At 56.4% G+C, this 25,948-nt stretch overlaps 13 protein-coding genes across 13 annotated transcripts; 6 read left to right on the top strand and 7 right to left on the bottom strand.

Moving 5' to 3' along the window:
* Window positions 1-240: 240 nt before the first annotated feature.
* Window positions 241-1,168, bottom strand: FA10DRAFT_266889 (hypothetical protein). Its single transcript, XM_025521690.1, has 2 exons — window positions 492-1,168; window positions 241-426 (listed from the first exon to the last, which is right to left on the bottom strand). Exons 1-2 carry the CDS (start codon window positions 1,005-1,007, stop codon window positions 406-408), a joined length of 537 nt encoding a protein of 178 aa, XP_025377602.1. The 5' UTR covers window positions 1,008-1,168; the 3' UTR covers window positions 241-405.
* A 2,190-nt stretch (window positions 1,169-3,358) lies between these two features.
* On the top strand, window positions 3,359-4,483 carry FA10DRAFT_301669 (hypothetical protein). The gene is made up of 3 exons (XM_025525012.1): window positions 3,359-3,732; window positions 3,791-3,921; window positions 4,017-4,483. The coding sequence occupies exons 1-3, from the start codon at window positions 3,644-3,646 to the stop codon at window positions 4,370-4,372; spliced, it is 576 nt and encodes a 191-aa protein (XP_025377603.1). The 5' UTR covers window positions 3,359-3,643; the 3' UTR covers window positions 4,373-4,483.
* A 70-nt stretch (window positions 4,484-4,553) lies between these two features.
* Window positions 4,554-4,866, bottom strand: FA10DRAFT_286118 (hypothetical protein; the record flags this gene model as incomplete). Its single annotated transcript, XM_025524052.1, has 3 exons — window positions 4,554-4,636; window positions 4,710-4,749; window positions 4,822-4,866. The coding sequence occupies 3 exons, from the start codon at window positions 4,864-4,866 to the stop codon at window positions 4,554-4,556; spliced, it is 168 nt and encodes a 55-aa protein (XP_025377604.1).
* Window positions 4,867-6,131: 1,265 nt separating this feature from the next.
* FA10DRAFT_251900 (TPR-like protein) lies at window positions 6,132-8,449 on the top strand (the record flags this gene model as incomplete). The annotated part of the gene is made up of 5 exons (XM_025519629.1): window positions 6,132-6,282; window positions 6,366-6,499; window positions 6,968-8,034; window positions 8,102-8,221; window positions 8,284-8,449. 5 exons carry the CDS (start codon window positions 6,132-6,134, stop codon window positions 8,447-8,449), a joined length of 1,638 nt encoding a protein of 545 aa, XP_025377605.1.
* Window positions 8,450-8,472: 23 nt separating this feature from the next.
* FA10DRAFT_112579 (hypothetical protein) lies at window positions 8,473-9,168 on the bottom strand. Its single transcript, XM_025517876.1, has one exon. It carries the CDS (start codon window positions 8,906-8,908, stop codon window positions 8,534-8,536), a length of 375 nt encoding a protein of 124 aa, XP_025377606.1. The 5' UTR covers window positions 8,909-9,168; the 3' UTR covers window positions 8,473-8,533.
* Window positions 8,975-10,037, bottom strand: FA10DRAFT_301672 (Emopamil-binding protein; the record flags this gene model as incomplete). The annotated part of the gene is made up of 5 exons (XM_025525013.1): window positions 8,975-9,227; window positions 9,296-9,358; window positions 9,439-9,482; window positions 9,551-9,661; window positions 9,728-10,037. 5 exons carry the CDS (start codon window positions 10,035-10,037, stop codon window positions 9,099-9,101), a joined length of 657 nt encoding a protein of 218 aa, XP_025377607.1. The 3' UTR covers window positions 8,975-9,098.
* A 194-nt stretch (window positions 10,038-10,231) lies between these two features.
* FA10DRAFT_266891 (putative MOB1 protein) lies at window positions 10,232-11,338 on the top strand. Its single transcript, XM_025521691.1, has 5 exons — window positions 10,232-10,404; window positions 10,472-10,575; window positions 10,638-10,705; window positions 10,781-10,946; window positions 11,009-11,338. Exons 1-5 carry the CDS (start codon window positions 10,328-10,330, stop codon window positions 11,254-11,256), a joined length of 663 nt encoding a protein of 220 aa, XP_025377608.1. The 5' UTR covers window positions 10,232-10,327; the 3' UTR covers window positions 11,257-11,338.
* A 44-nt stretch (window positions 11,339-11,382) lies between these two features.
* FA10DRAFT_275167 (acyltransferase-domain-containing protein) lies at window positions 11,383-12,720 on the bottom strand (the record flags this gene model as incomplete). The annotated part of the gene is made up of 1 exon (XM_025523253.1): window positions 11,383-12,720. The coding sequence occupies one exon, from the start codon at window positions 12,718-12,720 to the stop codon at window positions 11,383-11,385; it is 1,338 nt and encodes a 445-aa protein (XP_025377609.1).
* Window positions 12,721-12,934: 214 nt separating this feature from the next.
* On the top strand, window positions 12,935-14,510 carry FA10DRAFT_260253 (hypothetical protein; the record flags this gene model as incomplete). The annotated part of the gene is made up of 3 exons (XM_025520003.1): window positions 12,935-13,030; window positions 13,109-13,118; window positions 13,297-14,510. 3 exons carry the CDS (start codon window positions 12,935-12,937, stop codon window positions 14,508-14,510), a joined length of 1,320 nt encoding a protein of 439 aa, XP_025377610.1.
* A 121-nt stretch (window positions 14,511-14,631) lies between these two features.
* Window positions 14,632-16,625, bottom strand: FA10DRAFT_266894 (T-complex protein 1). Its single transcript, XM_025521692.1, has 4 exons — window positions 16,400-16,625; window positions 15,992-16,333; window positions 15,578-15,919; window positions 14,632-15,512 (listed from the first exon to the last, which is right to left on the bottom strand). Exons 1-4 carry the CDS (start codon window positions 16,589-16,591, stop codon window positions 14,673-14,675), a joined length of 1,716 nt encoding a protein of 571 aa, XP_025377611.1. The 5' UTR covers window positions 16,592-16,625; the 3' UTR covers window positions 14,632-14,672.
* Window positions 16,626-16,755: 130 nt separating this feature from the next.
* Window positions 16,756-18,088, top strand: FA10DRAFT_301677 (alpha/beta-hydrolase). The gene is made up of 2 exons (XM_025525014.1): window positions 16,756-17,025; window positions 17,079-18,088. The coding sequence occupies exons 1-2, from the start codon at window positions 16,840-16,842 to the stop codon at window positions 17,910-17,912; spliced, it is 1,020 nt and encodes a 339-aa protein (XP_025377612.1). The 5' UTR covers window positions 16,756-16,839; the 3' UTR covers window positions 17,913-18,088.
* On the bottom strand, window positions 18,072-23,457 carry FA10DRAFT_279560 (hypothetical protein; the record flags this gene model as incomplete). Its single annotated transcript, XM_025523549.1, has 8 exons — window positions 22,934-23,457; window positions 22,772-22,864; window positions 20,835-22,719; window positions 20,184-20,657; window positions 19,303-19,958; window positions 18,814-19,242; window positions 18,460-18,751; window positions 18,072-18,391 (listed from the first exon to the last, which is right to left on the bottom strand). The coding sequence occupies exons 1-8, from the start codon at window positions 23,108-23,110 to the stop codon at window positions 18,072-18,074; spliced, it is 4,326 nt and encodes a 1,441-aa protein (XP_025377613.1). The 5' UTR covers window positions 23,111-23,457.
* Window positions 23,458-23,894: 437 nt separating this feature from the next.
* On the top strand, window positions 23,895-25,545 carry FA10DRAFT_266897 (aromatic compound dioxygenase). Its single transcript, XM_025521693.1, has 4 exons — window positions 23,895-24,827; window positions 24,889-25,043; window positions 25,105-25,169; window positions 25,224-25,545. Exons 1-4 carry the CDS (start codon window positions 24,050-24,052, stop codon window positions 25,468-25,470), a joined length of 1,245 nt encoding a protein of 414 aa, XP_025377614.1. The 5' UTR covers window positions 23,895-24,049; the 3' UTR covers window positions 25,471-25,545.
* Window positions 25,546-25,948: the final 403 nt, after the last annotated feature.

Below are 25,948 nucleotides of genomic sequence, written 5' to 3' on the forward strand. Positions count from 1 at the left end.
TGACTTATGAGTGCTCCATGTCCTTCTACATTTACAACAAAGCGCGCCCCTTGATCCCATCCGAGCCAGCGCAGCCGGCCGCGTCCATTCGGGGAGAGAGGCCTTGAAAGTATGATGATGATGATGATGATGATGATGATGACGATGATGTAGCGGAAATCTCGTCCTACTCTATCAAGGGGACCCTACACGGCTCATCGTCATCGACTGGGAAAAAGGGGGTCAAAAGCGATAAGATTGAGAGTAGAGAGAGGGAAGACGAGAATTAAGAACGAACATTAAGCCCGAAATAGAGAGGCTTGAAGGAAGGAACCTGGACGGAATGAGGGAAGGCCAAAAAAGATTCGGGAGCTTGGATCTTGGCTGCTTGAAAAGGGACACTTCATACGCCTTATGGCGGCGCGCTTAGCAGAAGGTGATGAGGATCTGTAGACACGAAGAAAAATGTCAGCAAAAGGGCCAAGAAGAAGGCTGGGCAGGGAGCTACTCACGCCGGCGTCGTCCGAGACGCACTGGACGGGGGCGCCGCCAGTCGTGGCCGAGCCGAGGAAAGCGCCAGGGCAGGCCTGGGCGGAGTCGCCAGTGCACTGGCCGGGTGCAGCCTTGGTGCACGAACCGGTGAAGGCAAAGTTCATGGGGTACGTGTACTTGTGGTTGCCGAGACCAGCGCCGGTCTGGGGGTCGTTGCCGTCGAGGAGCGAGTAGTCGGCGCTGTTCTGGGTGTTGTCAGGGTTGCTTGGGTTCGTGAGGGTGAACTCGACGATGCCGCAGTTGACACCCGAGCTCTGGCAGTCGGCACCGGCGAAGCCGTCGATCCAGGCGATACCACCGAGGAGCTGGCCGTTGATCGTCCTGGAACCGGCAGGAGTCGAGTCACCCTGGTAAAGGAAGACTGGGTTTCCGCTACCACAGTTGTTGACGAGCTGGACGTTGTGGGACTCGGCGCGGGCGGAGGGAGCAGCGAGGGCGAGGGCACCGACACCAGCGAGGACGAGGTAGGAGAACATCTTTGAAGAGATAGTTGGTTTGGGTTGGTTTGGGTTGGTTGTGTTTGGTTGAGCGAGGACTGCTTGTTGATGGGGATCATCAGTCTAGTGGTTGGGGCTTCCTTATATACCTTTGCGGAAGGGTGCTGCCTTGTCATGTACAGTACAGTATAGTACACTCGACTTCCCCGTAGAGCTACTCCTCCGCGTCGCATTCGCCGCTCGCCGTGCCGTGCGCCGCAACCGCCGAGGTCTCACATAGAGAGGCATTCAAACCCTTCTCTCCTGCAACGGCGGCAACGCCAGCATGAAAGGACCTGGGAAGCCGATGCAGCAGATAGTGGAACTTCACTGGCGCCAGGAAGGTACACTTTCGTGCAGACACTTGCCGAAGTATCGGGAATAAATTCGGAGATGAACTGATATCATCACTGTGTGTTCCCCTTCGGGCCTTTTGGCGGAGTCCCAAGAGCGGGCGCATTCAGCTATGCAGCTTCGTGGATCGAAGAGAGTCGCAGGCAAGGTCCAATGCGCCAATGGGTACTAGGAACGTGCACAGACTGAGTGAACCCTCAAAAGCCTTGGAGTGGCTGCGTGCGCGGCACTGGACCCCGACCGCGTTTGTGAGCTGATCTCGCAGATATGCGAATGGTAAGAAATGCGGGCAATTAAGCAAATGACGAGCTAACGCTACATGAGAGCTTCGTTCCTAGAAGCTGCGAGCAATGTAGGGCGGCACTGCAGAGGGGGGATGAAGGAAGTGATTGACGTCAAGGCACCGCTCGGGTGAAATAGAAAGGAATCCAATCAATAAACGGTGCCTGGCGTTTATTGGAACTTTAGCCGTCGTACCTTTTTGTGCAGCTTACTTCTCGCGCGACGCCCACCTCCACGCGTCGGAATAGTGGTGGACAATTGGCGTAGTTTTTTGTGAAGCAAATGGCCGAGGAAGGGACATGAAGCGTGCCGAAGGTCTGCGTCGATTGCTTGCCGCATAAAACGTTGATCTCAACACTGGGCGTCCGGCAATGGTCGACTAGAGCCAATAAGAAAAATTCCGACTTTCTATCGCAAGCTACGGCGATCGCAAGCCGCAAACAATGAGAAGACTTCATGCAAACAAGGTTAAAGCATCAAGATTCTCCCGCGTGCCTGATCTTGCAAAGGGGCGTGCATCTCCAGCCACACCCCATTTTGAGCCTCTCGAGCCAGATCGATGCAAGCCAAGCGCTGGGATGGTGCGTGTGGGTTCATTCATACTCACACCAACTTTGACCCCGGACTCCCAAAGGCAGTACGGTGGGAACGTGGTGCCTTTGTGGGGCAGCATGAATGTCAGGGCCGATGGCAGACACTAACATCGAGATCCTTCTCGATCGCCCGGCCGACTCTGCCTCTTTGAATCGAGACGCAGGCCTCATGCAAGCCAACTTGAATCTATCACAACCGCAGAGGAAGATTCTTTACTCTTGTCTTCCCGCTTTACTCTTGTCTTCCTGGCTTTACTCTCGTCTTCCCTCATTGTATCACACAGCAGAATCTCAGTGAGCGTTGTGATTTCGGAGGAATCCTGAAGACACATGACACACCATCTTGAAGCCCACGGCGCTTGCAAGATGTTAGAACGTGTCATGCTGTGCAGGTGCTCTGGCGAATTGCGCGACAATCCTTGCTCAACATCGACTAGTCAGGAACCAATAAGTCCAAGAGATAGACAGTGAGGCCATGGAAAGTTGCTAATGGAAGCGCAAAGCTGGTCACTGATGAGCTAGCTTGCACGACGTCTCGCATTTGTCTCTCCTTTTCGCAGGACGAGTAGGTGCCTGTAGTAGAGTGTGATGGAGTGATCGCATGAGAGAAGCAGCAGCGGTAGTGAGTAAGGTAACACATGAGTAAAGGAAAGAACAATGCGAGCACCACAAAAGCAGTCCAGGGCATGGCTCCAAAGTGCAGGATGCGAAATGGGTTTGAAGCGTGCTTAGTACAAGACAAGCTAAGGCGAGGTGGAAGTGCACTTGTATGGTAACGGTGACGGTTTTTTTAAACGTCATCCTTTACGAACAGGGTGCGGATTGGGCGGAGCTCAGAAACATTATGATAAGAAGAAGAGCTACTGCCGTCAACCTTTCGAGCCGCAATATAATGCTCCATGTGGTACTGATCAGTCCCACGCTCAATGGCGCAGTGATAGGAAAGCCGCCAAGGATGAATCTGGGACCATGAAGGAAGTGCACGCTGACCATCGGAAGCGGCACGTCACGTTGTGAGAAACAATAGAAAATTGCGCATAGCATTACAAAACAAGTGTTTGTGTACAGATTCAAATTATAATGCAGGGTGCAATTCTGAGCTGCCCCCTTTGCCGGCGGCCTGGCTGGATCGCGCGGTCTGCGAGGAGGCAGGAAACACGCTTGGGGCCGGGGGACCTGACTGGCACGGGGCTCCATTGCCCAAAGCCGGCGTCAGCCTACCTTGGCTCTTCAACTATCCCCGCATCGCCATTCCCCACATCTCCACCTCCCCCTTCTTCTCGCCATCGCCTCTTCCCTGTATCTGATCTACGCCGCTTCGCTCGTTCTTCCTGCCTCTCCGCCCAAGTAAACATTCCTTACGGTCACCTGATCTCAAACTCTCATCTCAAAACAACAGCTAATATCATGCGTCTCACCCTTGCTCTCATTGCGCTGGCTACCGCTGCTGGTGCCGCCGTGGCCATCGATGACCTTCAAGGCCGTGATACCATCTAGTGAGCAGGAGAAAAGGGCAGACGGCATATACAGATGCTCATTGACTGGCCGATGCAGCGCATACGACCTTACGCCTCGCGGCGTGCTTGAAGAGCTGGCGCGCAGACAATCTGCCGACGCGACCGAGGGCTCCACGGGCCAGGGCGGAACGGCGGTGATTTCGCACGACGAGCCTGGCGGCCAGGAGGGTGTGTTTTCCTGTTCTCCTTCTCCTGACTGCATCATACACCTCAACTTTACTGAACTGCCCTCTTTGGCCACTTCTATCTTGCGACGAACGCAGACTGCAACATGGTCAACCTGCTCTCGCAAAACCAGCAGGCGAGCTGGACCGAGATGCACGTGTCGACGTGCTGTGTGGGCACTCTACAGTCGACGTGCTACCTGCGCTCCCAGAGCGACGTCGAGGGCCAGGACAAGTGCGTGATTCCCAACTGCGACACCCTGCAGAGCAACGACGCGACCAAGATGGTCGGCTTCAAGCCGCTTCAGTCATCGTGGGGCAAAGGGGAGCACTTCAACCAGTACTACTTTGCCAAGTCCAACGGCGCTCGGCCTAGCACCGCCGCCGCCGCCTCGCTGACTCTTGGCGCGGCTGTTGCGATCGTCGTGGCGGCGGCCGGCGCCGCTCTGGCTTGATTCACTGTGCTTCTCTGCGTTCACTCTTCTCTCATCTTCGCATTCTTATGCTGTACTTTACTTCTAGCTTGGGGTCCACTCGCCGCTCAATCGAGGCAAGCCACTGAATACCATCTTTTATTTGTTTTTGCTTTTCGGCAAGGAAAAAGATCTGCTGAGGTGAACCGAGAGATGAGAACGATCACGCGGGACGGGACGCAATCTTTCCATGCACCGGGAGCTCCCTCTGTTGTTCGCCGAGAAAGAGCCTTTTGACCAGGACGACTGTGCACGTCAACGCAAGGGCATATGTTAGCAAAAGAGGCACTTCTTCTTCGACTTGCCCTTCTTTTCTCACCGCTGCTTGCCACGAGGACGGGAAAGGTGACGACCATGACCTGTCAGGCGCAGTCAGGCGCAGTCAGTCTCACTGTTGGACGGCCAGCAAGGCATTCACATCAGCTGCTCACCCTTATTCGCTTCTGGTCTGGCGTCAGCGGTGGCTTGGGCGGCATTTTGAGGTCGGACAGTCACGTTTGCAGTGAGAGTGACGGACGGACGCACGACGGCCGAGCAAAGGCGCGTCGAACAACACTTTTTGGATTTCCAGTGCCAGGCGCCCCCAGTCCAACGGGAGAAAGAAGCGCGCGACCGCGCGCGCACGAGCAAGTAGCCTTCTGTTTCAAGAAGAACAAACACAGACTTTACCGCCTCTTTCGGGCCATCCTTTCGCGCACAACCTCCTCGAGAAAGGGGTTTTTGGTGGGGTGGGAGAAAGCGCAAGATGAACAGGCCTGTCGCTGGGCCATCGCGCTTCTCGCTAAGTGGCGACGACGAGTCGAGCAACTCGTCCGTCTTTCTCGATCGCAGGCCGTCGCGCGTCGGTGGAGCGGCAGGGGGACCCTCGACGGCCTCATCGGCGACAGGCGCAGCTGCCCGCACGGCGCCGTCTACCAACAATGACAACTGGCTGTTTCAACGTGCGGCGGGAAACGATGGCTTCGCACTGCCCAGCTCGCCCAATCTACACGAGACGCCCACGAGCAGGCCGACAGCCGCGGCCATGGCGCCGACGACGCTCCTCGCGCCTCGGCCACCTGCTGCGCCCACAAAGCGATCAGAGGCGATGGGAGTTGCAGGGTCTGCAGCAACAATAACAACAGCAACAGGGACGGGAGCATTACCACCACCCGTGGCCGACTTCTCGACGCCGGCTCCGCGACAGCATGCAAACCCATCCTTGCTCTACGAGCACCTGACCAGAGGCATCATGCCGCCTCCCAAGCGACCCGCGCGTGTCTCCAACGGCAGCTCGGGCTGGGGATCACCTCGCGTGAGCCTGGCTCGAGCATCACTGTCCACGACGGCCTCGTCGCAGGAAGAGGTTGAGTCGATGGCGGCGCCCGCAGCACCCCGTGCCCCACCGAGAGCCGAGCCGCGAGGAGGCCTATTTGGATCACCGAGGACGCCATCGGGTGGAGGGGGGCCCTCTCGGTTGCTGAAGCAGCAACAGCAGCTCGCCGATGCCAACGAGAGTCACGGCATCCTCATGACACCCCTGAGGCGCGGCCGGCAGGAGCCCATCGTGGAGGAGGAAGAGGAGCTGGCCAACGGGAGCGGCCTCTTGGGCCTCAGTCCGGCCGTGCATGGCCTGAACCGGCTACGCATCGGGGCAGGAGCAAAGACGCCGCTTCGGCGCGACGAGAGCGCGGCCGACGGCAGCGTGCTCGTGCACTCCTCGGGCGACGACGAGGGCGAGGATGTCTGGCAGGGCGATGCGATGCGTGCCAAGCTCCTCGAGGACGATGTGGCGCCGACAGAGGATCGGAGGGCGCTGCTGGACCTCATGCGGCTGTGGCGAGAGGACGCGATGAAGCACCACCTCTATGAGACGGCCATCTTTTGGGGTGACAAGGTGCTCAGCCTGGAGAGTGAGTCTCATATACATGCATGCATACACAGGCGACTGGACATATCCAGCTGACTGCAAACACATTCTCACACCGTGTCACAGCCTCTGCTCAGGCCTGGACAGACGCCTACCACCTGGCCACAGCCTTCTTTCTCACGCACCGGTACGCACAGGCCGAGCACCTCCTCTGCTCGCCTCTGCGCAACGCAGCCGAAGAAGACGAAGAAGAGGATGATGTCATTGTAGAAGAGCCAGAAGAGGAACAGGGTGTGAACGGTCAGAGGGAAGGAGAAGCTGACGAAGAGGAGGTGGCCTCTTCCTCACGGCCATTGGAAAGCGATGCCGACAGCTCATCGGAAGGCTTGGCTGCCGCCTTGGAAGCTACGAGGAACGGTAGCAGGCTGCCGGCCACGCTCTACTCCAAGATGGAGGGCGTCAATGTCGGCGAGCTGACCGACGACGAGGTCGGACGAAAGAGGAAAGAGAGGGGCTTCACTGTTTCGGGAACGGGGACGGGAAGCGAAGCGACCAGCGGCACCGGCAGCGGCTCGGGCAGCACCGACAGCGCAATGGGAGAGCCGAGCATCAAGTTTGCTGCCGGCCAGGGAGGCGAGACCACCGAGGATGCCGTGACTAGGGCTTGGAAGCGGGAGCAAAAGGCAGCATTGCAGGAGGTCAAGCAACGAACGGCGCCCAGCCCAGAGGGCGTCAAGCTCATCGATATCAGCTCGCCTGCACGATACCTGGCAGCGCAGTGCATGGTCCGCCAGGCCAAATACCACGATGCCCTCGACCTGCTCAACAGCGAGCGGCTGGAAGAGGAAAAGTACGGACCAAAGGTTCCTTGCAAGGACGGCGGCATCAAGCTTGCCTCGTCCAAGTGGCACCTGCGTGGTCTCATCCAGCTGCGTCTGGGCAAGCAGGCCGAAGCGCAGCAGTCCTTTGTCCGCGCCCTCTCTCTTGACGTGAAGAATTATGAGGCATTCGATCAGCTCGTTGGCGGACAACTGCTCAGCGCCCGAGAGCAGTGGGAGTTCGTTCAGGGTCTCGAATACGTCGCTCAGGCCGGCGACGATGGGCTGCATCAGGAAGCGCTGCAACTCGTAAAGTTCATGTACACGACGAGGCTCGACAAGTCGGGCAGGGTCCACGCTCAACAGGCTGCGGCCGCGCGCAGGCAGCTCTACCGTCTCTACCGGCTCGACAACAATGCTGACGTCCTCTTGGGCTTGGCCGAGGAGCTATTTGCGCGTCAGAGGTACAAAGACTGCCACGCCGTGACGCTGCGCATCATGGACCTGTCCAAGGACCACGAGGCGGCGCTGACGGTTCACGTTTCCACCATGGTGTACCTCGACGATCTCCGACCGACTCTCTTTCTCTTGGCGCATCATCTCACCGATCGAGACTCCGACCTGGCCGCGGCTTGGTACGCGGTCGGCTGCTGGTACATGGCGTCGGGGCGCTATTCCGAGGCCCGACGGTACTTTTCAAAGGCCGTCTCGCTCAACCCGAGGTACGCGGCCAGCTGGGTCGCATTTGCCCACTGTTTTGCCAACGAAGGCGAATCGGACCGCGCCATTGTCGCCTACACGACGGCCGAGAGGATGTTTACGCAGTCGCACCTCCCCAAGCTCTTCATCGGCATGGAGCACCTCCACCAGGGCAATCTCGTGCTGGCAGAAACGTCACTGAAGGGCAGCGCGCTCGTGTGGGAGGACGACGCGCTGGGGAGGAACGAGCGGGGTGTGGTGGCCTACTACAAGGGCGAGTGAGTGTGCCTCTGCTCCTTCGTCTGGATTTTATCTCCTGAAGCTGATCGTGTGATGCGTTGCAAGGTACCAAGAAGCCATCAATCTATTCGAGGCGGCTCTCGAAGCAGCCGATGATGTGCAGATGCCTGCTTCCTCATGGGCTCCAACACACCTCAACTTGGGCTTCGCCTATCGCCGATCAGAGTGAGCTTCCATTTGCTGCTCAGCATTCTGAGAACGAACGCTGACTCCTTGCGATCCCGCAGACGATATGAAAAGGCAAGAAGGGCATTTATGAAGACGATGGAGTTGGATCCGGAGTGTGGACCGGCACACACAGGCCTCGCCATGATCTACCATCGTGAGGGCTATCTCGACGAGGCCGTCGCCTGGTATGAAAAGGTGAGTTCTTCCTCTTCTCTCTACTTATGAACGTCAAGCTGATTTAGGGGCGTGTGAAATCGAACAGGCGCAGCTGCTCTCGCCCAGGGACAAGCAGGTCAAGGAGCTCCTTGCCTACGTCCTCGACGAGCTGGCGCAAGCGGCACCCATCCCTCCTGTCCACGGCGCCGAGGGCGAGGTCGTCGGCCACGACGACGAGGACCTTTTGGCGGGTGGCCACGTCGCAACGGCAGGCCCGCTGGGGAGCAGTCTGCTCATGTCCTCTTCTTCCGTCTCGTCATCGTCACTGGAGAGGAGAAAGGCAGGCCACCGCGGCCTGGGTAGGAGCGAACATGATGAAGAGGAGGAGGATGAAGAAATGGACCAGGGCGAGGTCGAGGCGGAAGCCATCCTGGACCCGCAAATGAGGCTGGTCGAGGCCGATCCGTCGCACTCGCACTCGCACTCGCAATCCTCTTCGGCCATGGATCTCAGCGCGAGCATGAGCATGGACGAGAGCAGCGGCTAGAAAGAAGAGACAAGCATCAAGCAGCAAACTAGCAAACCAAACAAGCACATCAACGTCTAAACCCCGCTTTTTTTCTTTTGCAGCAATATATGGAGAAGTCTGTACGATCATCTGAGCGGGCAAATTGTGTGCATTTCCCTCTTCTTTTCTTCTTCCCTTGCTCCTCTTCCTCTATGATCGCTTCTTGCTTCGCGACTTGGAAGCGGGCGCAGCAGCGACGGCGTAGAGGCTGCCCTGGCGGGCGACGTTGGCGGCGATGACGACGTACGAGTCATAGATGAGGTAGAAGGGAATGACGACCTGTTTTGTTTGTCGTGAGCTCCTCTTCTCTCTGTGATCATTTCGGCGCGGTCCGTCCTGCTACTTACCCAGGCCATGTTCATGAAAAAGAGGTAGACCCACATGAGCAGAAAGTCGCTGCCGTTGAGGAACTGCAAGAGAAAGGATCGACCAAGGCTTGGTCAGTGCTCGAGAAGGAGGGGTGTGAGCAAACTTTCTTCTGTGCACACACCTTGTTGCCGGTCAGCCACTCGGGCGCAAACGTCATGAAGCCGCCTATTTGCGTCGAAACTGTGGGTCAGCATGGCGAAAGGACACAAAGAGGTGAGGTGGGGGCGACGAACCGTAGAGCTCGGCGACGCTGAGGACGACGACCCAGAAGTGGTAGATGGGGTCATCGACGGAGATGAGGTAGGCACAGTAGCCCGCAAGGGGGCCTGCGCCAAGGACCGTCACTGTGAAAATTGTGTACACTCGTCAGCATCTGTTCTTACACATATCGACAGGGGCCCAACACTGACGGATCTCGAGGGAGACGACGGTGGGGTCGCTGAACCCCCATCTCGCATCCGCCCTGGCATAGTCTTTCCAGAGCGTGGCAAAGAAGCCATTCGACGCGTTAATGGTGCGTCCAAAGGTCGAGAGGTAGAGGAAGGAGCCCTCGAGGGTCAGGTGGCAGAGGCAGTCAAAGGCAAGCCACACAAAGATGTTCTTTGACTTGGAGGACGTGCCCTCGCGCAACTGTGTGCGAGAGAGGACAAAGGCGGTGCCGACGAGCGAGCCGACAAAGCTCAGTGCGAGGAGCGTCTGGGTCGAGAGGAGATCCGACATGGGTGATGATGCTGTTCTTCTTTGCGAAAGAAAAGATCATTCGATGTCGGGGAAGACGCCAATGTTTAATTTAGCTTCCTCTCTCTCTCGCGCGCGCGACATCCGCACTAAATAACCAAGACCAATTTGCCTGGCTCGAGCGCTCCACGTGATGTTGACGCGCGACCAACAAAGGGGCAGGACAGGGCAGAGCCCGACAGGAGAGGCACATCAACCAACCTCGCTCCTCACCACTCGCCTCTGTCCCCTTTGCTTTCCATACCCTCTCCACCAACTAACAAGCCATCGCCATGTCGTCGTTCTTTGGGCTTTCGAAGACCAGGACGTTCAAGCCGAAGAGGAACATTCCCGAGGGCACCAAGCAATAGTGAGTCGTTTGGCCCCTTGCTGTCGTTGGGATCTCTCAAGGCTGACGTGTGCATTTCGAATTTCAGTCAACTGAAGCGATATGCCGAGGCCACGCTTGGGTCAGGCAATTTGCGTCAGGCAGTCGTCCTCCCCGAAGGAGAAGACCTCGACGAGTGGCTGGCTGTCAACAGTGAGTGCTGCCACCTGTCCTCCCCTGAAAGTGTCGGCCGGCTAATCTTCACAAACAAACAGCCGTCGACTTTTTCAACCACCTCAACATGCTCTATGGAACCATCACCGAGTTCTGCATCCCCTCAGAGGTGCGTATCTTCAGGGCTGCTGCTGCAGAGAAAAAGGGCACGAGTGCTGACGGGTGTTGAACTTTCATGCAATAGTGCAAGACGATGAGCGCAGGGCCCCGGTACGAGTACCACTGGCAAGACAGCTCTTCGGTCGAGTACCGCAAGCCGACTCGGATGAGCGCTGCCGACTACATCGACTGCCTCATGACGTGGACCCAGTCTATGCTCGACAATGAAGAGATTTTCCCGAGCAAAGTCGGTGAGTGATGCAGAAAGGCCTACTTTTACCGCTGGTGCTTCGCTCACTTTACCCTTCTACAGGTGTCCCCTTTCCCGACAACTTCCAGGCGACAATCAAGTCGATCCTGAGACGACTCTTCCGTGTGTATGCGCACATCTACAACCACCACTTTGCCCAGATCTGTGCCCTGTCGCTCGAAGCGCACCTCAACACGAGCTACCGGCACTTCTTGCTTTTCATCCGAGAGTTCAACCTCGTCGAGCAAAAGGAGCTCGCCCCCCTGGCGGAGCTCAACGAGGCCATTCTCGACGAAGGTGCCTCTGCGTAAGCAGCCAAGCCTGTTACCCTTCTTCTCTTTGTACATTAATTCATTCAACGTCTTCCGGTCTAATTGTGCGTATGTGCGTGTCTTTGTGCGTGTAAGGGAGTAGGTTAGGTGAAATGGGCACCTATCCTAGCGCATCATTTGGATCGCCTTGTAGACAAGCAGGCCAGCCCAGACGGGGGCGGCCCAGCAGATGATGTCGCCAAACTCGCGAATCGACTTTAGCTCGACGGGCACTTCGACATATTGGCGGTCGTCGGGCTGCCGTTTGCCTTCGTCGTCCATGGCCTTGTACCTGCCGTACTGTCCTCCGACAAAGTCGCCGTCGCGGTAGAAGCGGTCCATGAGGTCGTCCTTGTTCCGCCATCGGTTGAGGAGCCATGCTTCAAAGCGGGTCTTTTCCTCCTGCGACGACTCCTGCCGCGACGCCTCGGCTGCATCGGTGGGCAGCTTGCCCAGCGGCGGAGAAATCTTGTCCTGCGGGTCCGTCGACCGGGAGGGCAAGATGGTGAAGTGAATGTGGACGGCCGGTGGGGGCACGCCCTGCATGAAGATGGACCGAAGCGTGTAGTACGACTGGCCATAGCCCGCGGGGGGAATACCCGGGTATCCAATGGTAAAGTCGACGAGCTTGAGGTCGGAAATGTCGGCAGCCAAGCTCCGGAGACAGAAGAGCAGGCCAGTCGAGCGGGGCAGGAGCAAGTTGCGGCAGTCGGCAATGTCCTGCTTTTCCGCAAATTTCTTGCTCGTCGGCCGTGTCAGCGCCGAGACGAGGGTGCCCTCGGGAAAGATGAGCAGCAGCAGCTTTGACGGCGAGCTCCGCGACACGGCCAGGTCTGTCGCGCTGCCCTGCTGGCCCGCCGTGGGTACAGAACGTGCCTTTGACGCCATAAACGCCAGGTGCTTTGCCAGTGGCCCCTTATCGGCGAGCCAGTTGCGCGCTAGGAAGATGAAGCGAAAGAATTGCATGCCCCAGCCAACAAAGGGGATCCACTTGAGCGAGTCCTTGAGAATGATGAGGATCGAATCGGCCAGGTCGCCGTAGTAGGCCAGGCACCAGAGGTAGAGCCAGTCGGTGTAGACTTGGTGGTTGCTGATCCATACGCTCTTGCTCGGAAGCTCGACGTGGGACACGGTCCCATCGACGCGGCGCTTGACGATGCGCTCGGGGTCCAACGCGTTGCCTTGTGGGTCCGAGCAGCTGACCACCAGCTTTGTCGGGCCGAAGAGCTGGCTGATAGCCACGAGGAGGCGGGCAAAGGACAGCTTCGTGTAGGCGATGGCGCGCTCATAGTACGGCCGCGTGATGGGGAGGGGATAGAGGCCCAGGGCGAGAAACTGGGTCAAGTTGGCCAAGATGATGGATGTGTTGAATAGAACGGCAAAGACGCCCGTCTGGAGGTACTTTGGAGGCGTGGTCCGCTTGGGGATCGGCACGGTCCACTCCTGTGCCACCATCTTGGACATGCTGCTGCTGCTGCTGCTGCTGCTGCTGCTGCTGCTGCTACTACTACTACTCCAAAAAAGCTCAGTTCTAGCGGAAGCAGCGTTCCATTTTGTCTGGTGGAGGGGATATTGCCCGTCCGTGCTTTTTTCTGCACGTGGAAATTTGTCGACAACGTCAAGCCGCCTTTGTTCTCGATTCGAGCACTGGAAGGGGGAGGTGGTGCCAACGACAACGATGAAGAGAGGCGCAGAGAGACAAATATCGAAGGATGATGGCGACGATCCCCACGCCATCGAAGGCGATGGTCAGACCCAGCAGTCTACGCCACAGGTAAGCTTCTGGGTCGCTTGTCCGCCTTGCATCTTCCCTCGCTTACCTCTTCTCGTCAGACTCCTTCCGGCGGCATAGGTGACAGACCGTGAGTTGTTGTCGCCTAAAAGCAGAGGAAGTACAGAAATCTGATGCAAGCCAATACAGAATCAGAGGGCTACCCAAAAGAAAGACGGCTGGCTCGCCATTCTCAACCCCTTCACAATCGCCTGCAGCAGCAGCAGCAGCGCCTCCCTCAACAAGTTCCTTCTCTTTTAACTCCACAGCTCCTGCGGCACCGCTGCAGCAGCCCTTTTCTTTCTCTGCGCCATCACCATCGACGTCAACGTCGACCTCCGCCTCAACCTCGGCGCTCCATTTCAATGGCACTAGCGCGCCCAACGGGGTAGCAAAGGGCGCAGACAACGTGGACTACTACCGATCGCTTCGAGGCCTCAATGTCTCGCTCAAGGCCGAGCTCTCGTCTGCAATCGACCGGGAATTGGGCAAAGATGCTTTCGCAGATCTCGGGGGTCTTCTAAAGGCCGCCGAGGAAAAGTATGCGGCGCATCGGAGGAAGGTTGAGGAGGAGAGGAAGAAGTCGGGTGCTTCCACGTCTGCCGCCTTGCCAGCATCGTCGACTGCATCTTCCACGGCAGCAGCGGCGGCAGCTCCTCCCAAGCCATTCAGCTTCACGGCGCCATCCTCAGCGCCTTCAGCGTCTTCCGTTGGATCTTCAGAGCCGTCAACATCGAAGGCAGCACCCACTTTCTCACTACCCTCTCCTGCTGCTGGTGCTGCTGCGACCAAGCCAGCTGCGTCAGCAACACCGACCCTGCCCAAAGCACCCGCGTCTGCCTTCTCCTTCGCCGGCTCGTCGTTCAAGAAGAATGATGGCGAGGCAGGATCAGAGAGCAAGCTATTGCCGGGCCAGCCGATGTTCAGTGTCCCGAAGGGCGGCTTTTTCGGGTCATTTGGCAGTAAAGATGCAGACGATGGGGACGACGATGATGACGAGGGAGAAGAGGAAGAGGGCGACGATGATAATGAGGAAGGGAATGACGATGGTGAAGACGACGGCGAAGAGGGGGACGGAGATGAGGAGAAGGATGAAGCAGAGGAGCAAAATGAAGCAGAAACGAGCAAGCCAGAGCCAGCCAAGCCGCTCTTTTCCTTCGGCGCCGCCGCCACTCCGAGCTTTCAACAGAAGGGTGCTACTTCGTCCTTTGGGTCCTTTGGGTCCTTTTCCTCGCCCAATCCAACATCGACGTCTGGCGCCGCCAATCCCTTTCGCTTCTCCTTTGGCTCTTCGCCCACATCGTCGCCGTCATCGTCATCGACGGGTGGAACAGCTACACCCGCCCCGTCCATCGGGCTATCATTTGCTAATACTTCGGGCGTGTCCAACCCCGGCGCCTTTTCATTTGGACAGTCAAAAATCGCTTTTGGAGGCGAACCAAAAGAGACAGGTGACAAAGACAAGAGCGGCGAATCAAAATGAGAGACACTGCGCTCGGCGCTCCTGTCTCTCAGTTGCAGATGTAGTAATTAAAGGCACCTTTTCTGCTCATCAAGTCATATCTCCATCTCACACTGGAAGCAAATGTCATGTCATGATGGTTGCTCTCTAATCCTGTTCATCTTTTTAGCTACGGCTATACAATCAACGAGAAAGGTGATAGTCGTCGATCCGGAGAAGCAGCGACACTGTCTCGGTGGCCAATTCAATGGCGCTCGTGTTGACGAGAAGTGGCTGCAGCACATTCTCCTCAAGAATGTTTGTGATTTGACCCTTCCTCACATTGATGCCCGCCGTTCGTTCGCCAAGCGCATGCCGATTCCGGAGCTCGGTCACGATGCTGATTGGGTTCAGGCCCGCGTTCTCTGCCAGCGTCGTGGGGATCACCTCGAGTGCCTCGGCATACGCTTGGAAGCAGTAGGCCTCCATGCCGCTCAGCGTCGAGGCATACTCCGAGAGAAGACGGGAGACGTGCACCTCGGGCGCACCACCGCCTGCGATGAGAGCGCGCTTCTTGACGAGGCATCGGACGACACAGAGGGCGTCGTGCAGCGATCGCTCGCTCTCGCTGAGCACCAGGGCATTGGCGCCCGTGCAGAGCACCGAGACGGTCCGGCCCATGTTCTTAATGCCGGTGATCTTGCACACCTTTGCTCCGTTCTGGTTTACCTCATCGACCAGGTCTGCACTCGCCAGCTTGTCCTCTGTGAACGCCTCAATGTCGGCGACGGGCTTGGCGCCAAGCGTCTTGCTGACAAAGTCAATCTCGTCGCGCTCGACGTTTGTTACGACAAGAATCTTGAGCTTGGCCAGGAAGTGCAGTGCGAGGTCGTTGACGGCGTCGCGAAGAATCGACTTTTGGATGAGCAAGACGTTGCAGCCAGTCTTTTTGATCTTCTTGCACATGTTGAGCAGGTACTGGCGCTCCTCTTTCAGAATCTTGTCCATCTGTCGGTAATCGTTCACAACGATTTGGTTGTCCATCTGCGGTCGAGATTCCATCTTAGCAGAATGTCCTCCAAATGCCCAGACATACGACCTTGACTTACATCCGGCTTGGGGCTGCTCAGCTGGAACTGGCAGACGGCAATCTTTGCCTTTTCCATACGAGTCGGGCCTCCCGATCCACCAACGACATTCTGCTCCAGCACCAGTCCCTCAACGAGCTCAGTATCGTCAATTGTGCCTCCGACCTTCTTGACCAGGCGAATGTCGCGCAGGTCCACGTTGACCTGTTCCTCGGGAAGCACAGTCGACGAGCCTGGCGCAGAGGCCGAAGCGGGGTCTGCAGACGACTTCGAAGGTGCCGTAGCAGAGGACTTGGGGTCGAGAAGACGGGTCACGGCATTGACAGCAATGGGTGCCAGGACAGAAGAGTATTGCGAGACGATCTTTAGGAGAAAGGGGTCGACATTAGTACCACCCCCAAAGCGAACAGGAATATTTCAGACTTCAGTACCAACCTTGGAGTTCAAGCTAGTGCTGGCGGCGCGGAGCAAGCTTTCCTTGTCACTCAGCTCGATGGGCGTAGAGATGTCCGAAAGAAACTCGACGGCCTTTGCAGCTGCGCGTTGAAAAGCTTCGGCGATGATGGTGGGGTGGATACCCTTGTTCAGCATCTTCTCTGCAGCGCCGAGAAGCGAGCCAGCAATGACGACGACCGACGTGGTACCGTCACCGGCCTCGACGTCTTGCGCCTGCGAGAGCTCGACGAGCATTCGTGCGGCGGGGTGCATGACAGCCATGTGCTTCAGGATCGTCGCGCCGTCATTTGTGATGACCACCTCGCCAGAAGCGGTTTGGATCTAGTCGATTGATATCATGATTCAGCTTTTCTTGCAGATGAGTCGGATAAGGAGCGCAAGACCCACCATCTTGTCCATGCCCTTTGGACCCAGACTGGTTCGAATGGCGTCGCTGACTGCCTTTGCAGCGTTCATGTTGGATCGCCGAACTTCATCGGGCTTATCCTGCGTCTTGAACGCCCTCTGCTGCCTAGGCGCACTGCCTGCGCCGCCTTGGGGGGCAATAGCCGCAGGCACAGGTCCTGCTGTTGCCGACATGGTGCTAGTGGTTGATGCTCCTTGTCGATGTGCGTTGAGCGGACAAGAGCTCAAGTCTTCTTCTGCTTCTGTGAGAGTTGCACGTGCAAATCGTAACCCACGTGGTCTAACTAGCTCAGCTCCACAAAATAAGAATCGGAGCCTCCGACTTGCGGAGGCTGTCCCCGGACCTTCTCCGGAGTAGTCAGTGCCTCCTAGATTGCGCTGGAATGACAACTTGAACAGCACCAACCATCGTCGAGGGCACAATGGCTTCATTGCAACAGCCAGAGCCAATCACGCTCACGTACAAGAGTGTAAAGGGGAACCAGGGCGAGCAAGTCGACATCCCTCTCGATGTCTATGCGCCCTCGCACCCCACGGAGCCAGTGACGCCCGTCATCTGGCTTCACACTGGCGGGCTGCTTCAAGGGACTCGCAAATTCATTCCCCCGGTGAGCACACTACACGCAAATTTGCTCAGTCTCGCCTCTGACCTGGTCTGCAGCACCTTGTCAGAGCTGTCGAGTCTCATAACCTCGTCATCGTCGCGCCCGATTTCCGACTCTGCCCGCAGGTGCCCCTCGTCTCTGTCCTCGCCGACGTCCGTGACTGCGTCGACTTCCTCTTTCATGCGGACCGACTCTCCACGACGATCTCTGCCAAGGTAAAGCGCGATTACGTGCTGGCGGGAAGCAGCGCTGGCGGCTGGCTTTCGTCGCTTCTTGGCCTGGACCTCGTCAGCAGCAACAGCAGCGATTCGTCGCTCACGTCGCTGCGCCTCGAACCAGCTCCCGCAGCCGTCGTGGCCATCTACCCCATCACTACAGTAGAGAGGGGACTGGCGCCGTACTTCCACAAGGCTCTTTCGCCTCTGCCTTGGGCCTACTCGGCCAACAATAAACCCGGTGATGTGTGCCCTGGCGAGCCACTAAAGGAGCACCTGGACAAGCAGGCCAAGGTCCTCTCTGAGTCGCCGCCCGCGAAGAATCCCGTCCGAGCGACGCTGTACAACTATGCGCGGCAAGAAGGCATCTACCCCTCCCTGGTGCTTCGAGGCGGAAAAGAGACCGAGGAAGAGGTAGCATTCAGCGTGCCGACGCAGATCAGACAGAGCAACAATCCGTTCAACAAGCCAGTCTTCATTGCATATGGCGACGCGGACATCATGGTCGAGACGGAGCAGAGCAAACTCGTCATCGAAGCGCTCAAGGCAAAGAATTTTGACGTCCAGGTTCACGTCGAACCAGGCAAGTCTCACCTCTATGACATGCAGCCAGAGGTAGAGATTCCGGGCTTCTGCGATTGGATCGTCAAAAGCACCCGAGGAAATGCCGCTTGAGCCTTGGCAATGAGATAGAAATAATGACTGGGAAGCTCTGTAGGAGCCATGGCAGCGACCTCTGTATTGACAATGATCGGGTATCTCTACATCCAATGCGCCATCTCGCGTTTGTGGCAGTGACATTGAGCTCAATGCTATATTATACAGAGACTGTCGTCAGTCCCACCACGTTTTCTCTTCCCCCTCTTGGTCTTCGTCGTCGCCTTCTGCCTCCCGCTGCGCACAGTCGCAGATCCCTGCGAGCTCGTCAGAGATGGTAAGGTTAGGCCTTTCAGGAGGTTCCTGATTCCCCGTTTCGGCTCCTTCGTCATCCTCTGGCTCATGACCGGGCGTCGGGCTATTGAGTATGTTCGAAAATTGCTTCGGCAACACCTTTCGCAACACCTCGGTGACCAATCCCGTGTCATTCCACTCCTCTGAGGCTTTAACCTCCTTGATCTCTTCAAGACCCTCGATAAGCTGGTCCGAAGCTCTTCCTGTATTCAGCCATCAGGGTGTCAGCTGGCAACACTAGGCAGCGAGGAAGAGTCAAAAGTTTGCTCACCCGATGCGACACCCTCGCTGACCTTCACGCCGTGAAAGGAGATCCAGAATCTGATGGTGTTGGAATCTCGACGATCTTTGAGATGGTCCATGGTCTCGTAATCGACGCTCCAGCGACGGCAGCGGTGTTTGGTGAAGAAGCTCGTCAGCTCGTTGAGATCACGCACCACCGTCTTGTCGGGCTCAAAGTGCCTTTCGAAAAATGGCCGGTACAGCCTGTCGAAGAATTCTTGAGTCGTATCGAAATTGAAGCCTGAGTCCACGAAAACGGCTCCAAGGAGGCTCTCGATGACCTTGAAAATAAGGGTTGGAGTTAGACAGTAGATACAGAAGACAGGCACATGGCTCTACTTACGTCGGCAAGGACTTTCGGTACTCTGACGCCAAACTTGAGCCAGTACTGGCCAATATTTGCCTCGTCTCCACCATATAAGTCCAGGGCCCTTCTCCTCGCGTCCATCACGTCGGACACAGTCTGCATAATGCCCGAAAGCATCGATGAAGACGAGTGGCTGAAGTAGTGGTGGAGACCCAACTCTATACAGAGCACACCGAATGCATCGTTTGCAACCGCATTTGACTTGATCATCGTCATGGCACTTTCGTCCAATGTGTCGCTGTATTTTTCTCGAAACGTGGAAACGATAAAGTAATCGAGGAGTGCGTCTCCGAGAAACTCGAATCGCTCATATGACGGCAGGTCGGCGGCCATGTATGACGAGTGGGTGACCGCCTGTAATGCGAGGTGAGGGGACCGAAATTGGTATCCGATGTGCTCTTGGAGCTGCACATCACCTAGTATCAGTATCACTTCAATGCTCTGATGTAAGAATGTAGGACTCACCTTCTGCAGAGCGCCTGACTCGACACGTTCAGCTAGATTCTGACCCTCGGACTCCTGCGCAGTTTGCTGTGCGTATGCCCTCCGGAAAGATTCGAGCCCCTCGACCTCTCGAGGTAGCACACCAAGCTTGTTCATCGCAAACAAGGCCGCCTCGATCCCATTGACGCCTCCTTTGTTGAACGCGGCGCCCAGGCAAGCCTCTACCAGGTCTGCAAGAGACTTTTCCGAGAGCAGCATCTCTTCGCAGCCAGAGGCTGGATGAGAAGCCTCTGAGCTGATGATGTGGGTGTTCCTCTTCCTGTAAGAAGGGCGCGCTTCTTCCTGTGACCAATTCGGCGCGCACAGGTAGAGCGGGCGCCACGTTTTACCTGAAAAGGCCTTGGCATGAACGAAACGATGGAGCTGATGTCGGAGCGAATGCTTAAGCAGCTGCGCGTTGGAGATGATAGCCCGACGAGTATAGTGGAGCTCTACTTCTCGAAGGCTGTCGGTCATCGTAAATGCGTAGAGCGATGCAATGAGCTTTAAAGCCATGTCCCCGAAAAATTCTAGCTTCTCGTAGTTCAGAAGCTGTTGGGCACTAGGAGCCGTGAAGGCGTGCATAAGAAGCCCTTCATCGAGCTGGTTGTGAAAGAGGAGAGCATTAGCCTCCCGAGCTAGCAATATCTGAGAGTATCGGCAAAGAATCGACGGCAGGAGCAGCGCGGTTTCGGCCGTGCTCGCGGAGAGTGGAAACGCGCCTGCTCTGGAAGGGACCAGATAGCTTGTCCACCTCGCGCTTCTTTTCCCGAGCGCCTTATAGGCATTTATCACCAAGTGATTGTCGAGGCTGGGAATGACCCGTGTCACGATCAAAGGCTCGGTGGGCTGGCTGCACATACCAGGCTCGTCAGGAGCGATATCTCTGAGTGACCTGCGATCTGGGGCGATGTGGCGTACGTCGTGTCCCAAGTCCAGATCAATGAAGTAATATAGGCGGGAAGGATTTTTCCAGTCGCAGAGCAACAGATCCTCATCCATCAAAGGGGAGAGTTTATCTTGAGGATCGAATCGGTACGAAAAGAGTCCGCGATCGTGGAGTGTAGTAATCTGAGCCTCTTGGGTGACTTCCATCCAGTCGACGAAATTCCGCGAGGCTATGGGCTGGTGCAACGGCAGCACGAGGAAAGGCAGCCGACCATCATTCTCGTAGCTGTTCTTCCCAATGTAGTCAAAGAGTCGAAGAGTGTATCTCGTGGCAGCAAGCGCTTCTCTGTGGTCGAGGCGAACTAGCACCGTGTCTTCCGAGACTGGACACTGTCTTGAGATCCCTCCGGCGAACATGAGGTCGACTGCAGGCATCCCTTTGAATGCACCTACTGTCAAAAGAAGCATCGGACGAAATGGTGCTGCCTCTCCTGCCTCCTCCGTTGAAGAGGGCGGACGTAGAACAACTCCTTGAAGTTCCAAACCCCCGATGGGTTCGGTGGGAGTCCCTGGAGCAAAGGTATCAGGTATTTTGGCATGAAGCTCATGATTTCGAGCCTGAGTACCCATCCTTCTGCCATCTTTGTCCAGTTCAAAGGGTAAGTCGGCACGAAGGGCCTTGGTCTTGTTGCGAGCCGACGGGATGAGGTAGTCATCCAGTTCGCCAGCCTCACGGAGCTTCTTCAGCGCTAATAGCGATGCAGCGTTCCGCGCCATCTTCTTGCTGGGGCAAATTGGTCCTTGAACATAGCGGACCCTTGAGTTGGCAGGTAGGCGCACCTCGACGCTGAAACCGAGACCCTCGTCATATTCTCGAATGATAAAATCCGGCACATTCGGTGCATACACATCGCTTTTGATCATTTGCACATAGTGGCAGAGGAAGAAGACGCTCTCTGGAGGGTAGATTCGCGCGCCCGTCTGGGCAACTTCGAGATAATCGCTGAGAGCCTCTTGCTTCTCCCCTCGGCTATCATCCCTGCTGTCGTCGTCAAAGGTCTGTGAGAGTCGATCGTGTGGCAGGTCAAGAAGCCATTCGCGGATGTCGGCATCGACACGGGTGACTTTGTGAAGAATGCCATGCATGACGGGGTCATCGCGCTGAACCATCATGATGAAACGGCTATCCTTGTGCCTGGCTCTGCCCCTACTTTGAACGTATGCGACGTGATGTGCAAAGAGGTCGAAGCGAATGACACAGTTGCACGGAAGAATGTCGAGACCCTCTTCTGCGACGCTGGTGGCCACGAGAAGATTCGTCTTGCCCTTCCTGAACCGCGACAAGGTGGCCTGTTGCGCGTCAGAATCCATACCATTCCTGCCATCGACTTCAACATGACCATAGAGAGCCTCTACTTTGAGGAATTTCAAGCACTCTTGCCCCAAGAGAAGTTTAACGAGGGCGATTGCTGTCCTTTTGCGGCCAACAAAGACGATTCCGCAGAAGTTTTGGCGTGTCTTTGAGTCTACATCGAAGCATTTGAGCAAATTGATGAGGGTGAGGATCTTTGGTGTTGCATTCGTCTCGTTGGCTTCCAATGAGCGTGGAACATTCCTTTCCTCGTCCAAGAGCTCAGCAACAGCTTTGTGCCAGAATGCCTCGTCGGCCCACCGCTTCTTCTTTTTATCGAGCTCCTCCAGCATGGCTCTCGACTCTCTGTCAAATTGCTGCTTTTCGGCCCAGGATTTGTTGAGAAGGTCGATCTGCGGCCTGGACAATTGCGTTCGCTCGAATTTCTCCCGTGCCTTGTTCCGAAAAGCGTCCCGGGATCCAATCCAGGCGAGATCGAGCATCAGTGGACCGTGGTGTTCGAGATCGTAACGCATCCTATGCATGTACTTTGGCAAGGACTCGAGAGAAGCGCAGCGCTTCTTGATCTTTTCGGTCAAATCCGTCTCGGGCAGCTGAATTGGCTGATCGTACTCGATTACAAGCTCCCTCACTTGCTTCAACTCGTTTTTGCGATTCTGGGAGAGCGGCGCCGTGAATATCTTTGCGTCCAGGGTCCCCTCAAGCTCCCGGGCAGCACTTTGGTAGTGATTCGTGGCCGTCTTCATCGGGCTGGCCGTCATACCAAAGATTTTAGGGCGCTTGTGGGAGGGAGTCTTGAAATAGTAATCTTTCATAATGCGCGAATATGGGTGCGTAGCGTCGGCGTGGTGTGCTTCGTCAAAGACGATGAGGTTGATGTCCTCGATCTTTAGAAAGGAGTGCGCCAGCGCCTGGACGACGATCTGACCAGTGACGACGAGGACGTCATGTTCGGCGAAAGCTTTGTCGTAGTGCTCTTTGGACCATGTACTGAACCTGGAATCTCCGCCAAAGAGGAGACCAACTCGGAGGCACGTGTTCGCTTCTATGACCCCCCCTTGCTGATGGACCAGTGGGACGAGGTTGACGATGAAGAGGGAGATCTTCTTAGGTGCGCACAAGCCAAGGTTGAATGTGTGCTTTTGACAAGTGTCAGTCAAGGATCAGGCCCAGGAGCTAGGGCATGCTCACCTGGAGGAGCATTACCGCAATCAATGTCTTTCCTGCGCCTGTATCGAGACAAGCGATGACATTTTCTTTCTTGGCGCGCTCGAAAAGCTCCGTCTGAGAGGAGAGACAGTGAATTAGGATCCAGACGAGAACATATCGGTGCTTTCATGTCCACAAAGTCACCTGATATTGCCGTGGTCGGTGATCGTGTTGGAGGTGGATGGTGGGTGATGGCATGCCATCCGATCCTGCCTCGCCATGTGCGATGCTTATCAAGTGCTGAAATGCCTGACAGGAGCTTTCGCCGCCATCACTGGAGCCATCGGGAGCAGTAGTCGTCGCATCTGGCTCAGTCATCATGGTGGTGATGACGAGGGTGCATCTGCCCGCCTTTCTTTTGCCCGCAATCTCCTTGCCCTACTGAGGGTCCCCTGCTCAGCACGCCCTTCGTTCTTTTCACAGCTCCTTTGAGCGGGCCGCTCAGCTCAACCCGCGTGTCATCTACCGCCGGCCTCTCTGCGCCGTCACTCCCTGCGCCGTCAATTTGCTCGTGTAGCAGACCCTCTCCCTTGCGCGCATTCGCGATTTTGCCAGAGCGGGGATTAGGACGTCCGCTTGGCGCAGAAGAAAAAAGTGGAGCTAAACAGATTGGCCGCTTGAAGTGACATAAATCCTATGCCTATTTTGTCATGACAGTTGTGTTGACGCGAAAATTCGATTCGACGCCCGCCGGGCGATGGCACTGCCTCCGGCGCCGCTTGACAGACCCACGGCCAAGTCGCGCAACGCACATGACTATGAAGAAGTTTCGGATGCGGGTGAAAGGAAGCCATTGAGCTCATTCCCGGAACGAACTCCGAAGAATGAGCCGTCTTTCAGCCATGGGGGCACTGCCCACGCCGGGGATTTAGAGCAAAGGGTTAACGTCGTCAACATGCAGTTTTTCTTCTATTCTCTCGCCTGTGTGCAGGTCTTGGCTCTGCACAATGTATCCATAAGTGGACGTCAGGTTGTCTGACGGTTGATGTGGCTTGCGGCTGTCGGCCGCCTGGCGATGCTCGCCGGAAGCACACCCCACGCACAGTGTATACAATGCAATTAAGAAGGCATTCATTGGACGAGCCGAGGGCACTCTTGGCAGGACCTGTTAGAAACATTTTGAACCTCACTGGCTAGGGCTTGCCGATGGCTCTGTCTTCACGGCGAGCTCGCTGAGATCGTCATGGACTCCGCTAAGGCTTTAAAAGGCGACTTCTGGTTGACGTTGTGCTAGAAACACCCTCCAAAAGCTACTCAAAAATGCTTCCCACCTCCGTCCTCAGTCTCGCACTTGCCCTCTCCAGCCTCGCTGCTCCTGCAGCTGCTCATAGCTTTGACCCAAAGGGCGAAGAGATTGGCCTCTACCGACGCAGCTACGCCCACCGTCATCGCAGTCTCAACGAGCGATGCGGCGAATCGATTCGACGCCGACGTCTCCGTCGCTCCCTTGAGAAGCGCGATGATCTTTCGCCCCGTGTCCGACGCCAACTGTACGAATCCTTCGCCAACAAGCGCGCCGACGACTCGACTAACAGCAGTGCCTGCCTTCTCACGCCAGAGACTACCCAGGGACCCTACCACGTGCTCGGCGAAAGGGTTCAGCAGGACATCCGTGGCGGTCAGGCCGGTATCCCGCTGTGGCTCGAGGTCGACTTTGTCGACATTGACACTTGCGAGCCTCTCAAAGGAGCGTGGATCGATGTGTGGTCAGCGAATGCCACTGGCTACTACTCCGGATATGAGATCGCCAGTTCAGGCTCCAGCGGCAGCCCACCAGACAGCGGATCGAGCAACTCTTCTACGAGCGGCAGCAGTATGATGAGCATGACAATGTCGAGCAGCGCAAGCGCAAGCGCGACGTCGGCGGCATCGGACTCAGCCAGCACCACGAGCATCGATTCGTACACCGCCGGCGCCGATCAAGAGGGAAGCAGCATCGGTCCAGGTCAGTCGGCCCCGACGGACGGTGACAACTTCCTCCGCGGTGTTTGGCAGACGGATGACGAGGGTCTCCTCACCATGTACTCAATTGTCCCCGGTGAGTGTCGCCCATGGATATTTGCCGAGCTTGTGACAGCTAACCAGAAGAGGAGAAACAGGTTGGTACCAAGGTCGCGCTGTACACACGCATCTCAAGGTTTACGAAGAGGACTCGGGTTACCGTGCGGACAATGGCAGCTTTGTTGCCACGGGCTCCGCTCACCACACGGGCCAATGGTTCTTTGACAATGACACCATGGATGCAGTTGCTGCTGTGAGTTTTTCTTGGAAATATCAACGAAGTTAAATCGGCCTTGCTGAACGTGCGCCTGCAGATTGCACCGTACACGGCCAACAAGATCGCATGGGCAGATGCCACGACGAATGAGGAAGATGGCATGTGAGTTGCATTCGTGGCGTTATCGCATGAAAAGAGCTGACAGCAATACTGCAGCTACCCATACGCCGACTCAATGGGCTCGACGGCTACGCTTGACATTACCTACCTCAACGCGTCCGACATCACTTACGGTTTGATCGGCACCACTGTGGTCGGAGTGAACCTCACCTACTCCTCTGCCGAGCTCACGACGTACTACTGGGACCCTGACACGACAGCTTCATCTTCGTCGACCTCTTCGGCCACGTCCACGTCTATCTCCTCTTCCACCGCGGCAAGCTCCTCGTCGGCTTCCGCTTAAAGGTCAGAAGACCCCGATGAGCGGAACAGCCATCTGGTCTAATTCGCCTCGTTATTATTTTACTATTAGCTCGACCGTATCGTTCGCATTTTTCTTCCTCTGATAGCTTTTTTGCCTTGCCTTTTGCAATTCTAAATTAAAATTTAAATCAAATTAGAGTTTAGATTAGGGTTGAGGAAGAAGAAGGGATGATGTGCCCCGATCTATGGGTCGGCGACATGTCACCTCGGCAACGATGTAGTGCCGTCATGGTGATGATGACGCTGTTCCCATAATAATGAGGGCATGACAGATGGAGGCCCTCAGGGCCATAGAATTGACGCTCAACATACATCTACCGCACCGCGCATAGCGTCGCATCGCACCCATCCGACGATAGGTCAGGCAAAGCTCTAGCAACTCGCTGCCCTTTCTGAACAGTGGCCCTTCTGTTGACTTGCTTCCACCACCTTCTCCTTTTCACCGGCTTCGCCAACAC

Source organism: Acaromyces ingoldii (genome assembly GCF_003144295.1).
Source record: "Acaromyces ingoldii strain MCA 4198 unplaced genomic scaffold FA10scaffold_3, whole genome shotgun sequence".
NCBI classification, from domain to species: Eukaryota; Fungi; Basidiomycota; class Exobasidiomycetes; order Exobasidiales; family Cryptobasidiaceae; genus Acaromyces; species Acaromyces ingoldii.